This window comes from Sorex fumeus, unplaced genomic scaffold (genome assembly GCF_029834395.1).
Source record: "Sorex fumeus unplaced genomic scaffold, SorFum_2.1 ptg000050l, whole genome shotgun sequence".
In the NCBI taxonomy this organism is placed as follows: domain Eukaryota; kingdom Metazoa; phylum Chordata; class Mammalia; order Eulipotyphla; family Soricidae; genus Sorex; species Sorex fumeus.
The window spans coordinates 944,153-964,340 of record NW_026606107.1 but is presented as its reverse complement, the minus strand read 5'-3'; the positions used below and the strand labels follow the sequence as shown (position 1 = coordinate 964,340).

The 20,188-nt window shown below is 39.1% G+C and overlaps 1 protein-coding gene across 2 annotated transcripts in view; it reads left to right on the top strand.

Annotated features, from left to right (window-relative positions):
- Positions 1-19,832, top strand: part of LOC130032636 (melanoma antigen preferentially expressed in tumors-like) — a 59,248-nt gene extending 39,416 nt beyond the window's left edge. For both annotated transcript variants that reach the window (XM_056124186.1, XM_056124184.1), the window contains 3 exons: positions 16,578-16,907; positions 17,364-17,963; positions 18,768-19,832. In XM_056124186.1, the coding sequence (XP_055980161.1) occupies positions 16,618-16,907; positions 17,364-17,963; positions 18,768-19,281 (1,404 nt within the window). In that variant the 5' untranslated portion in view covers positions 16,578-16,617 and the 3' untranslated portion in view covers positions 19,282-19,832. The remainder of the gene's footprint in view (positions 1-16,577; positions 16,908-17,363; positions 17,964-18,767) is intronic.
- The last annotated feature ends 356 nt before the right edge of the window (positions 19,833-20,188 follow it).

Sequence of the window (20,188 nt, the reverse complement as noted above, 5' to 3'; positions counted from 1 at the left end):
CAATAAAAAGGGGTTGAAGGAACTGTTCCCAATATAGTTAAATCCATTACTGCAAGCCCACAGGAAACATCAGACTCAGTGGTGAAAACTGGAAGCCTTTCCTCTAAGATCATGAAGAAGACAAGTCTGCCTGCTCTCACCATTGTTCAATATAGTATTTGAAGTTATTGTCACAGTAACTAAGCAATAGACATTAATGGCACTCAGTTTGGAAAAGAAGAAATCAAACTCACTATTTGCAGTCCTATCCTACCACTTTAGCTATTTCTTTTAAAATTTTTTATTAGTGAAACACCATGAGGTACAGTTATAGACTTATAAATTTTTGTGCTTGGGTTTCAGTTATACAATGATCAAGTACCCATCCCTCCACCAGTGCCCATCCTCCACCACCACGGGTCCCAGCATCCCTCCCACCCCCCATCGCCCCCGTCCCACCCTGCCTCTGGGGCAGGGCATTCCCCCTTGTTCTCTCTCTCTTCTTTTGGGTACTGTGTTTTGCAAGAGAGGCCTTGAGTGGCAATCATGTTTGGTCTATAGACTACTTTCAACATGCTTCTCCCACCCTGGGAGGGTCCTCACAACACCCTTCATTTGGTGCTCTCTTCTCTATCTGAGCTTCCTTTTCACCTAGAACGTGTGGCTGGCCTTCCATTCATGGAGCAAAATTCCTGGTACTAATCTCAGCCATTCCTGGGTGTTAGTCTCCCTTTTTGTTGCTTTATGTTCCCCAGATGAATGCAATCTTTCTGTGTCTATCCCGCTCTTTCTGACTCATTTCGCTTAACATGATACTTTCCATGTAGTACCACTTGTATGTAAATTTCATAACTTCATCTTTTCTAACAGCTACATAGTACTCCGTTGTGTAAATGTACCAAAGTTTCTTTAACCAGTCATCTGTTCTCGGGCACTCAGGTTTTTTCCAGATTCTGGCTATTGTAAAGAGTGCTGCAATGAACAAACAATTGCAGATGTCACTTCGACTATAACTTTTTGCCTCTCTGGGATATCAAATGGGAGATCAAATTCTAATTTTTTGAGAATCGTCCATACTGTTTTCCAAAAGGGTTGGACCAGGAGAGGCACATTTTAAAGGTTGGTCGTTGTAGTTTGGATCTCATGTTTTTAGTGTCATTGAGTCTTTACTTTGGGTATATAACTGTACCACTCACACACATTACCAGTATACCTGAAATTCATGAACCCTGTTCCCTTTTTTCTCATCTTTCTTCTCCCCTCAATTTCCATTCTTATTTGTTATTGTTCTTCTGTCACTGTCACTGTCCTCCCGTTGTTCATTGATTTGCTCGAGTGGGCCCAGTAACATCTCCATTGTAAGCCTTGTTGTTGCTGTGTTTGGCATATTGAATATGTCACGGGTAGATTGCCAGGCTTTGTGTGTTATTCTTCTTATACTCTGCAATCCAGGGCGATGTAGGCATGAAGTTTACCTGATAATTGGCAGCATTTTAGAGTCACATGTAGGCTTGCAGTTTCTCAGGGCGCTGCTAGGATAGAGGTTGGTCTCGGGCTTTAGGGTGGAGTCATGGCATCTCTTCTGGGGTCCAGGCTGGCTGCTGAGGTGAGACACACACTTATTAATTGGCAGGGCTGAAGAAGTTGCTGGGAAACCACAGGCAGGCAAGACAGCTAGGTCCTACCCTCCATCTTCTGGTTTTGTTTTATTTTTCCTGTCCATCTTTTTAATAGTTTCTACTTTCATGGTATGGTGAGAGTGTGCTTGGTATGAGTTCTATACTTATACGTTTATGTGTGTCTGTGTGATCCTAGAATGTGTGCAATCCTGGCGCTACACTAGAGAAGAATGTGTATTAAGCTTTTTGAGCATAGAAGGTCCAGTGTACATCAATTCATTCCCTTTGTTCTAATTTCTCATGTAGTTCGCATGCATCACTTTACTCTTTACTGATATTCTGTCTGGTTGATCCGTCTAATGGCAAGAGTAGAGTATTGAAATCCTCTTCTACTACTGTTTTTGTCAATGTCTTTCTTAAGGTCTGTGAGCAGAAACTTTTTTTGTTTTGTTTTTGGGCCACATCCATCTGTGCTCAGGGCTTACTTCTAGTAAGGCTTAAGGAACCATACAGGATGCTGGGGATTGAACTAATTCGGCCTTGTGCAAGGCAAGTGCCCTACCTTTCTCTATTCTTTCTCTAGCGTATTCTCTCTCTAGCCTATTCTTTCTCTAGCCCTTTTCTTTCTCTAGCCTCTGTGAAAAGAAGCTTTATAACTTTTGCTACCCCTTCATTTGGTGCATGTATTTTGATAACAGTTCTACTTCTTCCTCTACTGTTACCTTAACCAATAAATAGCATATATCCAATTCTTTCTTTATATTAAGTACTATTTGGTCTGATATAAGTATGGCTACCTCAGATATTTTTGCCTACCATTGGTGTGTCTGATTGTTTTTTGTCCTGTAACTCCAACCCATATTTATTGTTATTTTTTGTGTTTCCTGTAAACTGCAAATAGATGGATTTTGTTTACTATTCCAACCAGCCAGTCTATGCCTTTTGCCAGGACAGATTAGTCTTTTGACATTCAGAGAAGGTACTGATACAAATGCGTTTTTATCATTTTTGTATGGTTATTTTGGTAATTATTTGTCCCTAAATGTTTGGGTTCTGTGGGAGATGTTTTAGCTCATTTCAGAACTGAATTAGATATAGCAAATGTCTCAAATCTGAATAACAGCCTTGCAGGTTAGAGGATCTTAGGTTGAAGAGTTTTCTCCTTCATTGTGTTGAATATTTCAACATTACTCATTTTTGCTTGTGTAGTTTCATTTGAGAGATCTGTTGTGAGTTTCATGTCCTTTCTCTTATATTTTACATTTTGCTTCTTTTGCCACTTTAAGGTAACGTTTCTTTCTTTGGTTCTTGTCATTTTGATTACCGTGTGTTTTGGTGTTGTTCTGCTTGGGTTTATTTGGCTTGATACTCTTTTGGCCTCTTGAATCCAAACAAAGGTATCTTTCCAACGATTGAGTAAGTTTTTAGCTATTGCCTCTTCCAATAATCTTTCATCAGTTTTCTTATCTTCCTCTCTTTAATGTATTCTTGCGACTCATAGGTTGTTCCTCTTGCTATTAACATTTTACATTTATTCCACTACTTAATTATTTTAGATTTTTATTTATTTATTTTTAGTAGAGGATTTAGGATTCTCGAGATATAGTATCATATCGTCTGTGAATAGTGAGAGCTTGATTTCTTCCTTTCCTATCTGGATGCCTTTAATGATTTTTCTTGCCCAATTGCTATTGCAAGTACTTCCAGCACTATGTTAAACAGAAGTGGTGATAGTGGGCATCCTTGTCTTGTCCCTGATCTTATAGGAAAGGCCCTTAGTTGTTCCCCATTGAGGATAATGCTTGCCATGGGTTTGTCGTAGATGGCTTTGACTATCTTGAGGAAGATTCCTTCAAAACCCATTTTGGTGAGAATTTTCATCATAAACAGGTGCTGGATCTTGTCAAAAGCTTTCTCTGTGTCTATTGATATTATCATATGGTTTTTATCTTTACTTTTGTTGATATGATGGATTATGTTGATTGATTTTCGAATGTTAAACCATCCTTGCATCCCTGGAATGAATCCCACTTGGTTGTGATGTATTATCTTTTTGATGAGTTGTTGTATTCTATTTGCTAATATTTTGTTGAGGATCTTTGCATCCATGTTCATCAGGGATATTGGCCTATAGTTTTGTTTGTTGGTGGTGTCTTTGTTTGCTTTTAGTATTAGGGAGATATGTCCCTCATAGAAGCTATTTGGGAGAGTGCCTGTTTTTTTTTTCAATTTCCTGGAAAAGTGTGAATGGGTGTCCCAAGTCTTCCTGGTTCAATCTTGGGAGATTATAGGAATCCAGGAATTTATCCATTTCTTCTAGGTTCTCTTGTTTCGTGACATACAGACTCTCAAAATAGTCTCTGATGATCTTTTGAATTTCATTGGTTTCTGTTGTGATTTCCCCCTTTTCATTTCTGATTCTGTTTATTGGGGTTCTCTCTCTCTGAGTGTTGCTAGTGGTTTATCAATCTTATTTATTTTCTCAAAGAACCAGCTCTTGGCTTTGAAGGCAGAACTAGAAGAGAGAGGGCTAATAGACCTATACAGGGCTTTACACCCCAAAAAGAAAGAATACACATTCTTCTCCAGTGCACACGGAACATTCTCCAAAATAGACCATGTGCTAGGCCACAAAACATCCGTCTATAGAATCAGGAAGATAAAAGTAGTATCAACAATCTTTTTAGACCACGATGTTCTCAAGATAGAAGCGAATCACAAAAAGACATCAAGAAACAAATCAAACACCTGGAAATTAAACAACTCAATGTTGAACAATGAGTAGGTCAAGAAGGAAGTCAAACACGAAATCAAAAGATACCTGGAAACAAACGAGAATGAAGACAAGAGCTACCAGAATCTATGGGAAGCAGCTAAAGCCGTGCTAAGAGGAAAATTTATAGCGTTGAAAGCATTCCTAAGGAAAGAAGAAAGGACCTACATAGATAACCTAACCACACAGCTCAAGATTTTATTTTTATTTATTTATTTATTTTGACTTTTGGGTCACATCCAGCGATGCACAGGGGTTACTCCTGGCTCTTCACTCAGGAATTACTCCTGGCCGTGCTTGGGACCATATGGGATGCTGGGAATCGAACCCGGGTCGGCCACGTGCAAGGCAAACGCCCTACCCGCTGTGTTATCACTCCAGCCCCACAGCTCAAGATTTTAGAAAAAGACCAACAAAAGGAACCCAAAATTGGCCGAAAGAAAGAAATAATAAAACTTAGAACAGAAATTAACGACATGGAAACCAAAGAAATAATCCGGAGGGTCTATTTATTTATTTTTAAATTGGGCTGGAGCGATAGCACAGTGGGTAGGGCGTTCACCTTGCATACGGCTGACCTGGGTTCGATTCCTCTGCCCCTCTTGGAGAGCCAGTCAAGCTACTGAGAGTATCCGCCTGCACGGCAGAGCCTGGCAAGCTCCCTATGGCATATTCGATCTGCCAAAAACAGTAACAACAAGTCTCACAATGGAGACCTTACTGATGCCTGCTCGAGCAAATTGATGAACAATGGGAGGACAGTGCTACAGTGCTATTTTTAAATTTATGTTTATTAAAACACCGCACCTTACTAAGTTATTCATAATACAGTTGTTTCAGGCATACAACCCCATCACCAGAGTGACCTTCCCTCCATCAATGTTCCCAGTTTCCTTCCCCTCCAGCCTGTGCCCTTATTAGGTATAAAACAAATTACTTCATATTTCTTACTCTAGGAAATCTTAAAGTAATGGCAAATGAAATTATTAGAGAATAAATCAATAAAAGCCAATTTGTGATCATTGATTACTAAATGATATTAACCTATGATAAATAAATAATTTAAAATAGTATAATACAATGCCTACGTTCAGTTGCATAGATAAGTTTTCAATTCTGGCATCTGAAATATATTGCATTATTTTAATTTTTACTTGGGTCTCATTATGGTAATAATCCTGTCTTCCCTTTGGTTTTGTGCCTGGTAAGGGCACAGACTGGAAGGAAACTGGGGACATTGATGGAGGGAAGGTCATACTGGTGGTGCGATTGCTGCTAGAAAATTGTATTAATTTTAATAATTAATAATACTATATTTTAACTCTTTGTTAATATATTTTAGAGTTTGCATGAAATGTAAAGCCTACATCTGGAAAATTTAATAATAGTGAAGAAAATGAAGAAAACTTAAAAGGGAAAATCTGAATAGGCCTATAAAATTACAAAGCTTTACTGTAAGAAAGGGCATATTGACTAACAAGACAGAGAACATTAACTGTAAATGAGATGTTAATTTATTATTAAAAATGTATAAAATATCTAAGCAAGCTAGGGCTAAGCATACCTTTCTTAATCTAGTAAAGGGTTACCATAAGCACCATGAGTGAATGCCATACTCATTTTCTCATGCTGAGAAATTTCTTCTGTGCTTTGTAGGTGCTCCTTTAACAATTCATATAAATCTGGTTTCAAGGCTATGAATTCTCTAAGCAGTTACCTGTTCCTGAAGCTTTCTGTAGCTCTTTCAAATATGAATTATAATCTAGCTGGATAGCGTACTCTTACTAAGGTGTTTGTTCACTTCTTTGAATGTTTGCACTATATCCCTCCATTCTGGTTCACATAATCTTATTCTGTTGTGAATATTATGGTAACTCCTTTGCATATAAGTTGCTTTACTGATCTTTCTACATTCAATATTCTGTCTTTATTTTTAGAATTGTCCATTTTGAATACCTTGGATATCTTGAAGAAGGGTCTGTTTTCCTGGTATGCTTTGAGTCTCTTGGATCCTGGTTCCTGTAATCCTCAAGTCTGGGAAATCATTCTCTGTCATTTCTTTAAATATTGTTTCTTCAACGAATTTGTGACCTTTCTCTTCAAGGGCTATAGTCATGTTTTATATTGTTCCTCTTGAGCTCATCCCATAGTTTGCTGGAATGTTGTTCATTAATTTTCATAGTATTTTTCATCTTCGGTTAGCCAGCAGTTTTCTTCATATCATCTTGGAGCTCCTATTTTGCTCAGGTGCTGTCATTCTGCTGTTCAGAGTTTCTTTTGAGTCTTTTCATTCACCTACTATGCTCCTCATTTCTGCTTGTAATTTTTTTCATTTATTCACTCAGTCTTTCTTTTGCACTTTGCTGACTGTGCTATTGTTCCTTTAATTTCATTAAACATACTCACAATGGTATTGCTAAAGTCATTGAGAATTTTCTGAGCTGGTTGGTGATGTTTGAGCCTTCTGTGTTTTTGTTTTTTTCATTGGGTTTGCTGTGCTCCTAGCAGAAAGTTGTTTTGGTATGCAGGAGTTGTGAATCTGGGACCCATACTATGGCAGAGTTTCGGTGTGGGGACTCTTATTACTTTCTCCCTATGAATCCTTTCCTTCATTTAAAACCATTTTTGTTCGAATGACTGTGAGACACACAGTTACAAAGTTGTTCATGATTCTCAGTCATATAATGTTCCAACACCCTTTCCTTCACCAGTGTATGTTTCCTGCCATTAATATCCCCAGTTTTCCTTCTGCCACCCCCTTCACCACGCCTCCAAAGCCTACCTCTATGTCAGACACTTTTATTCTTGTTGCTTCTCACTTAACCTTAGCCAAAATGCGGAGAAGCAATGGCATTGCTTTTCTATTTCTTCTTTTATGATGTTAGCTTGTGTTTTGTACAATGTTCAGCATCCTGAATTCTTTCGCTGTGACTTGCTAGTGTATACTTCATCACTTTCAGTTCAATGTATTTCTTAATATTTTGCATCAACTTTTCTTTGAGTTGTTTCTTTCCAAGAATTTTATTCATTTTCTCAACCATCAAGAAGACTATAACTTTGTGGTCCTCTTCGAACGATGTCAAGGTTTTTGATGAGCTTGAGGAGACCCGTGGACTTCAGTCCCCTTGTTCTTAGAAGCTAATTTCCTGGGTTTTTCATTGGTCTGTATTAACTATGAAGTAGGTGATAACTATAAAGTTGGAGAAGGAAGTTCAAGGTCTGAATACTCTGTGGCTGCTTCTGTGATCCAAAGCTGGATTGGAGTAGCTGGGAACAGGGTTTCCTGGCTATGTAGGGCATGATGGATGGACCTGGTGGGAGATATCTGGCCTGTTAACAGACCTGCAGGCAAAGATTCAGGTCCAGCCTGATGATGCTCATCCATGGTTACAGGGTGCATCTATGGAGGATAAGGAGGTGGCTGCATCAGGGGTGAGAAGTTGAACACAATAGTGCATAGAAGAGGTGATGGGTGGTAAGTTTCATGATTTAATAGGGACAATCATTGTGGTGGGCTGAGTCTGCAGCATATCCCTGTATTCTTCCAGCTGTTGTATGAAGATGTGGGTTTGGTGGACAATAGATATTGTGCAACCACGATTCTGGAGAAAGAGTTCTGAAATGTCCCTGGGGGCTGAGGGTGTTGGGGTCTTTCACTTGTACATACTTAGAAGTCTGCAGGGAAGTTATGCTGTGGGCTCTGTCCCCCAACTTTCGCAGAAACTGAAGAGGGGAACAGGATCTAAATACAAGATGTCACAGTGGGGGCATTTTCTTTTCTTTTCAATAATTTATAATCTTTTCTTGGATAATTTATAGAACAATGGTCTGGTTTGATCTTTGATAATTTGCTAGAAATCTGCATGTAAAACCACAGAATGAGGTTCTTCTTGGAGAGTAATTCTGTAATATCTTTCTGTTTCTTTGATGAAATTTGGCTAACTTTAGCGATAGCACAGAGGGTAGGGCGTTTGCCTTGCACGTGGCCAACCTGGGTTCGATTTCTTCGTCCCTCTTGGAGAGCCCAGCAAGCTACCGAGAGTATTCCACCTGCATGGCAGAGCCTGGCAAGCTCCCTGTGGTGTATTCGATATGCCAAAAACAGTAACAAGTCTAACAATGGAGACGTTACTGATGCCCACTCCAGCAAATCAATGAACAACAGGAGGACAGGGCTACAGGCATTGCTACAGTGTGTAGTTTCAATATATGATCTATTTCACTAAAATTGTATGTTTTATATATCACGATCACAATCACGACCATCCTGTTGTTCATTGATTGCCTCAAGCAGGCCCCAGTAACGTCTCCATCCTAGCCCTGAGATTTTATAAAAAGCGCCATATTAAAGGCTCTTTCAGGGTTAGGAGAATGAGACCCATCATTTTTACTGGTATTTGGCATATTGGGTACATCACGGGGAATTTGCCAGACTCTGCCGTGTGGGCAGGTTACATTTTGTCCAAAGTAAGAATGAGTTAATAAGATGTCACGCGGCCGCAAATGCGGGAGCATTTGCCTTGCACGTGGCCTACCCGGGTGCGATTCCCAGCATCCCATATGGTCCTGAGCACGGCCAGGAGTAATTCCTGAGCGAAGAGCCAGGAGTAACCCCTGTGCATCGCTGGGTGTGACCCAAAAGGCAAAATAAATAAATAAATAAAAATAAAATCTTGAGCTGTGTGGTTAGGTTATCTATGTAGGCCCTTTCTTCTTTCCTTAGGAATACTTCCAAAGCTATAAATTTTCCTCTTTAGCACGGCTAAATTTTCTTTAGCACGGCTTTAGCTGTTTCCCATAGATTCTGGTAGCTCGTGTTTTCATTCTCGTTTGTTTCCAGGTATTTTTTGATTTCGTGTTTGACTTCCTTCTTGACCTACTCATTGTTCAACATTGAGTTGTTTAATTTCCAGGTGTTTGATTTGCTTCTCGATGTCTTTTTGTGATTCGCTTCTATCTTGAGAGCATCGTGGTCTGAAAAGATTGTTGATACTACTTTTATCTTCCTGATTCTAATGATGGATGTCTTGTGGCACGTGGGAGCTGGGTCACACCCGGCGATGCTCAGGGGTTACTCCTGGCTCATGCACTCAGGAATTGCTCCTGGTGGTGCTCGGGGGACCATATGGGATGCTGGGAAGCGAACCTGTGTCGGCCATGTTGGCTGCGTGCAAGGCAAATGCCCTACCCGCTGTGCTATTGCTCCAGCCCCAATTAAAAATGTTTTTAATAGAGCTTTTGTAAAGTAATCTTCACATTTTCTGTTTCATGCATTTTCATCCCTTGTCATTTATTATTTTGTGTATTTATGCTTTCTATCTTTCTTTTTTTGGTAGGAGTACTGCTATTTATTCAGCCACTGATTAGCTGATTGAATTGGGCACGAACTCCACCTTAATTTATTTATTTATTTATTTTTTATATTTATTTATTGAATCACTGTGGGAAAAGTTACTAAGCTTTCAGGTTTAAGTCTCGGTCATACAATGATCAAACACCTCTCCCTTCACCAGTACTCATTTTTCATCACCAAGAACCCCAGTATACCCACCTCCCACCCCTCCAAATGCCTGTGAGGCAGATGATTTCTACTTAACTCTTCTCTGCATTGATTACATTCATTATTTTGACAAAAGATGCACCATTATTGTTTAGAATTTCCCCCCAAACAATCAGAATTGCTGAAAAGGCATTGTGAAATATTTTGTTTTCTATAGCTGCTTATGAGACTCATATAATGTCATACAGCCACAATTTTGGATTTCTGCAAAGAGCCAGATAATTATGAGAGTACCCATTTTTCACCACCAAGAACTCCAGTATACCCCCCCTCCCACCTCTCCAAATGCCTGTGAGGCAGATGATTTCTACTTAACTCTTCTCTACATTGATTACATTCATTATTTCCACAAAAGATTCACCAGTATTGTTTAGAATTTCCCCCCAAACAATCAGAATTGCTGAAATGGCATTGTGAAATATTTTGTTTTCTATAGCTGGTTATGAGAATCATATAATGTCACGCAGCCACGATTTTGGATTTCTGCAAAGAGCCAGATCATTACGAGATTGGTTTCTGTGTGTCTGGTGTTATGGCTGTGCTGGAGAGCCTCTCGTGGGGGGTAACTCATGACCTCGGTAGGGCATGAAGGACGTGCCGGTAACACCCCCCTTCCCATGAGACTGCAGTTGCCCCGTCACCGCTGGTTCATACTGGCTTTCCAATATGCTCTGAGGTGGTGGCCACCTTGCTGCCGGGGGTGGGGAGGCGGAAGGGAGCAACACCCTTTCCTGCTGGAGAGGCATGGCACCATAGTTTAACGTATGGTCCATTCACTTTTCTGCCGCAAGCTTCCGGGCTTTGGATTAAGTCCTTTTGCCTCTGGAGCCATGGCCGTGCCAGAGAGCTGCTTGTGGGGGGCAACTCGTGACCTCGGTAGGGCGTGAAGGACATGTCGGTACCACCCCCCCCTTCCCATGAGACTGCAGTTGGCCTGTCACTGCCAGCTCATACCTGGCTTTCCAATAAGCTCTGAGGTGGCGGCCACCTTGTATGCAGTCCAGATGCATATCTGCCGAAAGCCGCTGCATTTCAAGATTTGTTTCTGAGTCTCCGGTATCATGGCTATTAATCAGCTTGATCAGGAGCCAGAGATGCCGTTTGTAGGCGGCGACTTAGGGTCTCGATGGGATGGGGAGAAAGAGTCGGCTCCACCCCCATGTTGTGAGGCCCTGTGTGTCTCATCACTGCAGGCCCAAACATGGCTGTCCAGTGGCCTCCGGAGGATGGTGTTCACCGGGCTGCCAGGGGGAACAGGCCAAGGCATGAAACCTATTCCCACCTGGAGTGACCCAGCGCCAGTAACCTACTGCAAGAACAGGACGCATTTCTGCCACAAGCCTTTGGGTTCTGAGATTCGTTTCTGAGTCTCTGGAATCATGGCCATTAAGCAGTTCGATCAGGAACCAGAGAGGCCATGCCTCCAATTATATAGTTGAGCCAGAGGTGGTTTGTGGGTGCGTCTCCCACATACCTAACTTTTGGCCGTTTACTTTCTTGGTAAACTTTGCCCCAAGTTTTTCGAGTTTTGCCAAAGGCACAGCAGAAATTTTGGGGTATCTGAACGTCTGACGTTGCCATCAGGCTGCTGATGCACTCACCTCACAGGTACAGATTGACCTGCTGGCGGCACCATACCCCCTGCTTTCTGTCTTTCTATATCAAACTAGCTGGTGAGATTTCTGTTTCTACAAGTCGGAGTTTGTGGTAATAAAAAGTAAATAAACATTCACATTTTTATATCTGTAGTTCATGTTTTTCTTTTTTTTGTTTATTTCATTCTTTGAGTTTTCTTTTTAGCACACTGCTTTCATATGGATAATTTCATGAAGAAATAGTTTAATTTATTCTTATTCTTTCAGTTTACTTAAACATATTTAGTGTTATGAGTTTGCCTCCATATCTATCCCATTGTGATACTGTACATACTCATTATTATTCCTTTAAAAATGCCTGCAAGTTTAGTTTGTATCTCCTCTTTAACACAACATTTGCTTAACAGAAGCTTTAAGTATTTTTTCAAGTAGGAATGTTTCTGTTTTCCTTCTTGGTGTTAAGCTTTACTGCAGTTGTAATATGATTGGATAGTGATTGGGATACTAATTGTTTGCAATATCTCTACATTATGGAGATTAATGATACAGTTCCCTTTTATTTTGTTTTATTTTTGTGAAGCAAGATAATATTAATTGAAATTTAGAAAGACATGAGAGGAAAGAGAGAGCTAGTACACGTTCAAGAGAGAACACAGTCTTCACAAGAGTAGAAAAAAACAAGAAAGAAATATAGAGAAAGCAAGTGAGATTTGTATAAACCAGAAAAGCACAGACTTGAAGGACAAGCTAATACAGTCCCTTGTAGGTAATTATCATTAAATATAAACAAAAATCTGTTCTTATTTCTCAGAATATAGTTGTTCATTTATATATAATTTGACTGTTGCTTAGATTTTCTGTATTGTTATTCTACTTTTACATCGCTTGTTCTTTCTTGCCAGGACATCATTATATTAAATATCATTTTATTAGTGTGATTTTATAATACAATATGGCATTTCTAAGTGTCCTTTCTTTTTTATCTTTAAAAGTGGTCGCTGTTTCATTTTGCATGTGAATATTCCTAAGTATTAGATTCTAGTTGAAAACTTTGGCTCTTATCATGAAGACTTATTATTTGTAATGCTTATTTAAAAATTATCCTTAATGTTTGTTTCAGCAGCACACATACTAAATTTATAACAATATAAAGACACTTAGCATGGCTATGTGCAATAATTATATGCAAATTTAAGAAACACTATTTTTGACAATGTTGTAAGGATATTTTATGAACTCAAGAAATAATAGTACAAGAACAAGAAACTATGAAAGTAGAAATGAAAAAATTGCAATCAGACATGACAATATTGAAGAGTTTGGAAGGTAAAAAAAATCAGTGAAAAAACTCAGAATCAAAGTAAAAGCAGTCTAGGAAAGTATCAGTGAACTTCAAGATGAGATGCCAGAAAACCTCTAAAAACAAAACAAGATGAAAAAAAGTCTCAACTGAAAAACACTCTAGAGGATTATGGAATGAGTTCAAGAGGAACAATAAGAATATTAGTGCCAAACTTAGTCATATACTAAGTTCCTCCCCAGCTAGGGATTTCCTCTTCTACTATTCAACAAACTTTTTATCTTTCAAAATAAGGAATTATTGAACTTCCTGAAAAAAGCAGGAGAGGATAAATAAGAACAACTAGTCACAGAAATCATAATGACCCTTATCTATTGCTGATGAGTATATACACTCATTCAAGAAGCCCAAAGTGTCCTAGCAAAACAACCCCAAATGAAACAATCCAAAATACATCATAATCAGAATGATAAAACAACATCTCCTTTCTCTCACTTTGTTGAACATTTTCTCTTTTACAAAACACAAAGCATTTGTATTCTAGTCTTCACTCTCTACCTCCACCTTTATTTTAATATTGGATGCACAATGCTGACCATTAGGGGCATTACATATATGAAAATCCCACTTCATCTCTTAGAGGATGACTTGGAAAATAATGATGAAAATGCATATGTAAATACTTCAAGTTTCTGGGTCACTGTGTCTCTGTCACAACCACTCAAGTTTGTCTTTTTAGTGTAAAAGAATGTGTTGAGAATAGGTTAATGGACAGCAATGCTTTGGTTCTAATGAAACTGTTTACAAAAACAAGTACTAGACTGAATTTGGCCTCATAGATTACAGTTTGCAGAACCCTACTCTAGTAGGACTCATAGCATAGAATATACTTATTTCTTTCCTGTGGAAAATTGTTTCTGACAGTCTAAGATAGTTGAAGGACAGACCATCTAGATTAATAAAAATAATAACATTTACTTAAGATTTTCTGTTTATATTTGAGAAATATTCTGGTTCAGGGTAGGTTGTTAATATCCTAAAATTATTATTTTTTTACTTTTGAGTCATAATTGGGTCATATCAGGGCTTACTCCTGGCTTTGTGCTCAGAATCACTTGTGGTGGTACTCAGGGGACCTCATGTGTGGTTTCAGGAATTGAAATTGGATTGGCCACATGCAAAGCAAGAACCTTACTCCTGTGCTATCTGTCCATCCCCTTTATACTAAAATTCTTGCCTATTTGTGTTTAATTATCTCTGTGTGGAGTGTCAACATAGTTTCCTGTAAGTTTCCAAAAGGAAAAAGGGTGCATGGGCCCACCCAGGCAGGACACAAGGGTTCAGTGGCTGAGAGCTGCCTCCCCAGGCCGTTCCACGGTGGTGGATGACGAATGGGTGAAGTACTGGGTTATGGAGAAATAGGACCCGGGCTCCAGGCTGGTCTGCTGTGGTTTATTTCTCTCATCCCCGGTGTAGTCCTATCTCTCCCTTCACTGCACAGTCGTAGTTATAGTTTTGGTCATAGTCCCAGTTATCAGAGTTCCATCATCCTAGTCTCTGTGTTCCTCGTAGACCTCAGAGTCCTCTCTTGTTATATCTGCTTCCTCGTCTCGTTGTAGTCTCATAGTCCTCTACTTCCAGTCATCATCGTCATCTGGTTCTCCTTCTAGTCCTCGCAGACCTCAAAGTCCCAAAATCTGTTTTCCTCTAGTCTTTAATGTCTAGTTGTCAATATTCTCATCTTCAACGTCTAGCCCCAGCATCTCATCTTCAGCATCTAGTCCCTAATGTCTTGTCCCAACTTTCTCATCCTCAATGTCTTCAACATCTCATCTTCAGCATCTTCAACATCTCCTCCCCAACATCTAGTCTCCTCTTATCCGTTACAGCATAGTTATATAGAAATCATGAAGGGTGGGCATACAAAGGTGAGGTTGAACATTATCATAACAACAAAGAGATGTAAAGCCATTAACTCAAGGACAAAATATAATTTGAGGAGATTCTAGATTACCAGGAGATTCCATCCAGGGTGTATTGCTTTCTCTTTTCCTCAGCTAGTAATCCATTTAAACAATCATAGTAAATTTACTTCTTATAATAGTTATAGCAATGTCATTTTGTATGGGCATAGTAAGAGATATATTAACCTTAAAGTTTGGCCCTTTCTGGGTACATCTTGCTATATTATATTCCAGACCATAGTCCGCAGGCAAGGTTATACTTACCTAACCTCAGCAGGGCCCTTATACAGTTACTTCTTTTTGGGTCATGATAGAGTTTGTCCATGACCATGCTCTTAACTTATAGTTAAGTATTATGGCTCTTTGCCTGACCTTTTTGATGCCAGGGTAGCTCACAGATTGCTCTGAGTTCATCCAGTCCATCGTCAGGATTCTGCTCTTGGAGTACTAGGATCTAAGGGCAACTGAGGCTTACATCAAGTAAATAGGGATGCCCAGAAGTAAATACTATTTTGGAGTTAATTAATTCCCATGTTATGTAGCATAGCATCAACTGTCTTCCCGTGTCTATACAAAAATGACATTGCTAAATAAACCATGTAAATGACATAAAGGAAAGAGAAAAGCAATATAGGATTATTTGTGATTGATGGAATTGGGTGTGCCTCAGTTCCACTGTTGTGGGAGTGATTCAATAAGCTCCCTGCGGGAGGAGCAAGGACAACCCAATGTTATCTAATAGTGTCCTCTGCTTCATGATTGTTTAACACATGTGAAATTTTGTTTCTTTGTTTTTATTTTTCAGTGATTTTGTGTAGAATCCTTGCTGTTCATTTCTATTGTATTGGCTTGTTTCAAGGAATTCCTAGTTAATGGCACTTTTTTCTGTCTTTGTAGCAAAATCCAGGTCCTTTAGGTTTTATTATGTTGTTAAAATTTGTCACTATTTTTGGTGATGGAGGTAGAAGTAGGAGGTAGAAGGTAAACGTTTTGAGACTCTGCCTTAGTGGTTCCCTGGTGCCTTCATTACAGGATCATATTTTTTCCTTCTGTTTCTCTTTTCCATAATTAACTGTGTATCCAGGTGTTTATCCCACATTTCTTACATGTTCTCTCAGAATATATGTGTTTTAAATATTACACCATAAATCAACATTACCCCTCTACAAAAGCTCATTATTTCCTGAAATCCTAGTGCTCACTTTTCAGGGTTTCTTTGTAGCATTTTCAGACTTAATCTGTGTTTAGTCATCCTAGCTGTAGTTTTATGTCAACTCTAAGCCCCTGTCTGTCTTCCTCTGTATCTCTTTTATATTTCTTTGATCTCTTTTTGTTGACATAAAACCTTAGTGATGAAATTGCGACAGATTGTGTGCTGAGCTTTCATGGTTGTCCGGTTCGAAATAAAAATTATTTTGTGGTTTTGGCACTGTTTAAGATAATGGTGAGGGTGTGACTTGTGTAGATTTTAGGTTTCCTTATTTTATATTTTTCAGCAGATATGTTGGGGAAAAGTCAGCTAGGTGGTCAACATGGTCTTCTGTTCACTTAAATATGATTCCTAATGGCATTTTGTCTTACATAAAATAAAACTATACCGTTGTCTCACTGTATATTTACACATAAGTGTGAAAGTATATGTATTTAAATATATAGATTTATGTTTTTTAATTCTATGCTTCTAGTAGAGGTTTCCTATGGTGACTGTTTGATTCACCAATACAATTTCAACAGATATTTAGTTTCTAATCTTGGAATAAAACATGAGTCTGTATATGTCTTTCTAGGATTGTTAAATATCCCTCTCCCTGAAGTAAGTTTACGAAGATGGACCCAAAATCTGTAAACACACTGCTTGAACTTGCTCTGAAGACTCTGCTGAGTAATGAGCCTGCAGCAATCCAAGCCCTGGATGAAATCCCAAGAGACCTCTTTGTTCCATTGTTTACTACTGCTTTCCGGGGCAGACAGACGGAGGTGCTAGAGGCAATGGTGAAAGTCTGGCCCTATCATTGTCTGCACATTGGAACACTGAATATACAAGAAGCACCCTATGAAATATTGGAAGCCATGGTGGATGGTCTGCAGTTCTTCCCTGCCCAGAACTCCTTCTCATGGTAAGACTAATCCAAAAGTGGCATAGTGAGGCAGCAGGAGGGTATGCTGGATCCTGGGCAGGGAATACCAAGAGTCTCCCCAAATTAACTCCTACTTAGGACTAATGCCTATTTAGGATCACTGAGTCTGTTGGTCCAACACTTGGGGTCATCTTAAGTACTTAAAAAACCTACAGAGCTAATATAGATAGAACTGATTAGTGACACTATGGATGGATTTACTTTTTTAATGTTATTACATAATAGGATGGCATGGGCATTGAGACTGGGGAATACCAGAAGTGAAGAAATTATAGAGAAAAGATGGTAAAATTATGTAGGAAAAGTTTGTATGTAAATGATTTATAGAGTGAAAACCAGCTCGTAAGGTTCTATCCTTGCTTCACATCATTGATCTTGCTGAGTTATAATAAAACTTACTATCTCTCACATGGTCTCTCTTCTTTTACTTTACAGGACCTCCAAGCTGAGAATTTTGGATTTAAGGCAAGACTGTGACTGTGGGATAGTGTGCACATACAGGACCAAATACCCATTTTGTTTTCAGTCTTGTGCTTATTCTCAGCACTCCAACTTTAAAGTAACAGAAGCACAGAATAATGTTAGGTGCCTTGAAGTGGTTAATTCAGAATCTGAGCCTCTGCTAGCCAGGGAACCCATTGAATTACTAGTGGACATTTCTTTCAATTCTACATTGAGAACAAAGCAATTTCTTTCTTTCCTTAAGCGTAAGATTGATCAGAGCTTTGGATCTTTGCACCTATGCTGCCGAAATTTGCAAATTGATAACCTGTCTGCACACACAAATAGCCTGCAGATTCTGGATCTGTCCTGTATTGATCACCTGGAAGTCAATCAGGGGCACCTGAAGAAAGTGACCACCCTTTTGCCTCAGTTGATCCACCTGAACAGCCTTAGCCTGAATGATGTTCCCTTTAAATGTTGTAAGGGGAGACACTTCAAAATTTTTCTTACCTGGCTTGGAAAGATGAACAACCTTGATGAGCTCAACTTGTCTTTCTTCTGCCTCAAAGATCAACTGCACAAACTGCTCAGGTGATGGGATGGGGGAAGGAAATAGCACATGTGTAAATACTCCTTAGATTCTATTTTTCTTTCTATCTCAGCCTGTATATTGCGGGGAGTTTGAAACTTTCTAGGCAAGAGAGAGGTGTCTTGTGGTGAGGGGAGTAAGCAGCTTAGAATAGGAAATTGTGTTCATTCATTTCTCCAGTTAGCCAGCCAACCATGTGCAGACACTATGTAATAAATTTACTGATTTACTGATAAATTGATAAGAATTATAATTATATTATAATTATTATGTATTATATTAAAATTATATTATAATTTTGGTTTTTACAGCCCTTTTGAAAGATAATTGTGTTATGGAGTAGCCCTGAAACATCTCCATTAATTGGTAACAATAGTTAGCACTCAGATCATTTTGCTTCTGAGTTGTCTCAAGGTTTAGATCTTGAACCTAGACCTTGTCATCTGGGGTCTAATGAAAAGAAATCTTCACTTAGCATTTTTAGACCCATCTTCACCAAATATGTTAACAAAATTCACCATTGTTATGTTGTATATACTGTTTTTTCCCACTTTATCTTTCCTATAACCCCATATAATAATTATTGTTGTATATATTTAAAGATTAAGATCTTGAGGGTAAGGTTGATAAAGTAACTGTACAAAGGTCATAACTCTGTAAAGACTGCAGCCAGTCCTCTTTGTGATAAAATTGCTTTTGCAAGTTATGTTAATTACCTTAGCGACTTCAGTAGCTGTAACTCAAATGTTCATTGATCTGGTCCAATATTTCATTATCCTGTAATAATTTTTTTTCTGTCTCTACAGAGTTCTGCGACCTCAGTTGGATACATTGAGCCTGTCTTTCTGTTACCTTTCTAAAAGAGATATCACAGTCCTATCACGGAGCTCTCAGGCCATGCACTTAAAGCTACTGAATCTAAGTAACAACCAGATATTTTGGGAAGTTTATGAGCCCTTACAGACTTTGCTGGAGAGGGTTTCAGGCACCCTGCAATACCTGGAGTTAAACAACTGCCAAATCACGGATTCTTTGCTGTCTGCTATAATCCCAGCCCTGAGCCACTGTTCACACCTCCATATCTTTAGTTTTGCTTGCAATCCCATTACAATGACTGCACTCATGAACCTTCTGCCGCATTTAACAGCCTTGGTAGAACTGAAGTGTGTGATTTATCCTATCCCTGTCGATTGCTATGAACAGTGGAATTTTAATGGTGTTTTGAACCAGCAGAAACTTGCTGCAGTGCAGACCCAACTGAAGTTGATGCTACAGGTAGCAAAGCGGGAAGACATGTACTGGACCACTTTTCCTGAGTGATTTTAATAATAAAGGTAATTGCTTTAACACTGATGTGCCACCATTAACAGGTTATTGCTGGCCTGTACCACCAGTGGCTCAGACTTGTATGTGGTTTAGCTAACACAAATTGCAGCTCCAAGGTCAACGTGGTTTTTTTTACTATTTTTTTACTTTTTTGAGAACCTGTGGTTTACAGTGCTATTAATAATAGTTCCAATACACCCCATCATCAGTGTATCCACTTCCCTCCCCGGGAACCCCCCAAACCCTTTATACTTACCCTCCCAATTCAAATTGCGTGAATCATTTCTCCCATTATAGTTGCCTTTGAACTTTTGTTGCTACCTCACTGTGTATCTTTAAGTCAGGGTCAACATCATAAAGCACTCATTAGTTTTCCTGAAGCCAAAGTCTGTAGAAACATGTAAGTAAACTTTCACTGTTTAAGAAACATGCTCTGCCCAGGGCTGGAGCAATAGTACAGTGGGAAGGGCACTTGCTTTACTTGTAGATGAACCCAGTACAATCCCTGGAGCCGTATATCATTCCCTGAGCACCACAGGAGTGATCGCTAAATGCGCAGCTAGAATTAAACCCTGAGCACCACCACGTGTGGCAAAAAAAAAAACTCCAAAAAACAAACAAACAAACAAACACAGAAAGTACATTGCTTAATCCAAGCTAGCCTGCTCATGTTCTTGGATAGCTGCTCAGCCCTAACCTCATGGCTTAAATGTTACCTTCTCAGATTGTTTTTATCTTACCTATCTCAGTAGATTTAATCTACTGCTGCTCACTTAGTGTACCACGTTCAATTTCTTCATGTTACCTAGCATGCCGGATGTCTTTGTTTCCTGTACTTTTTCAGTAGAGTTGCACTGTTCAGTGATGTACACACTAGCTGTAGGTAGTAAGGTACACATTT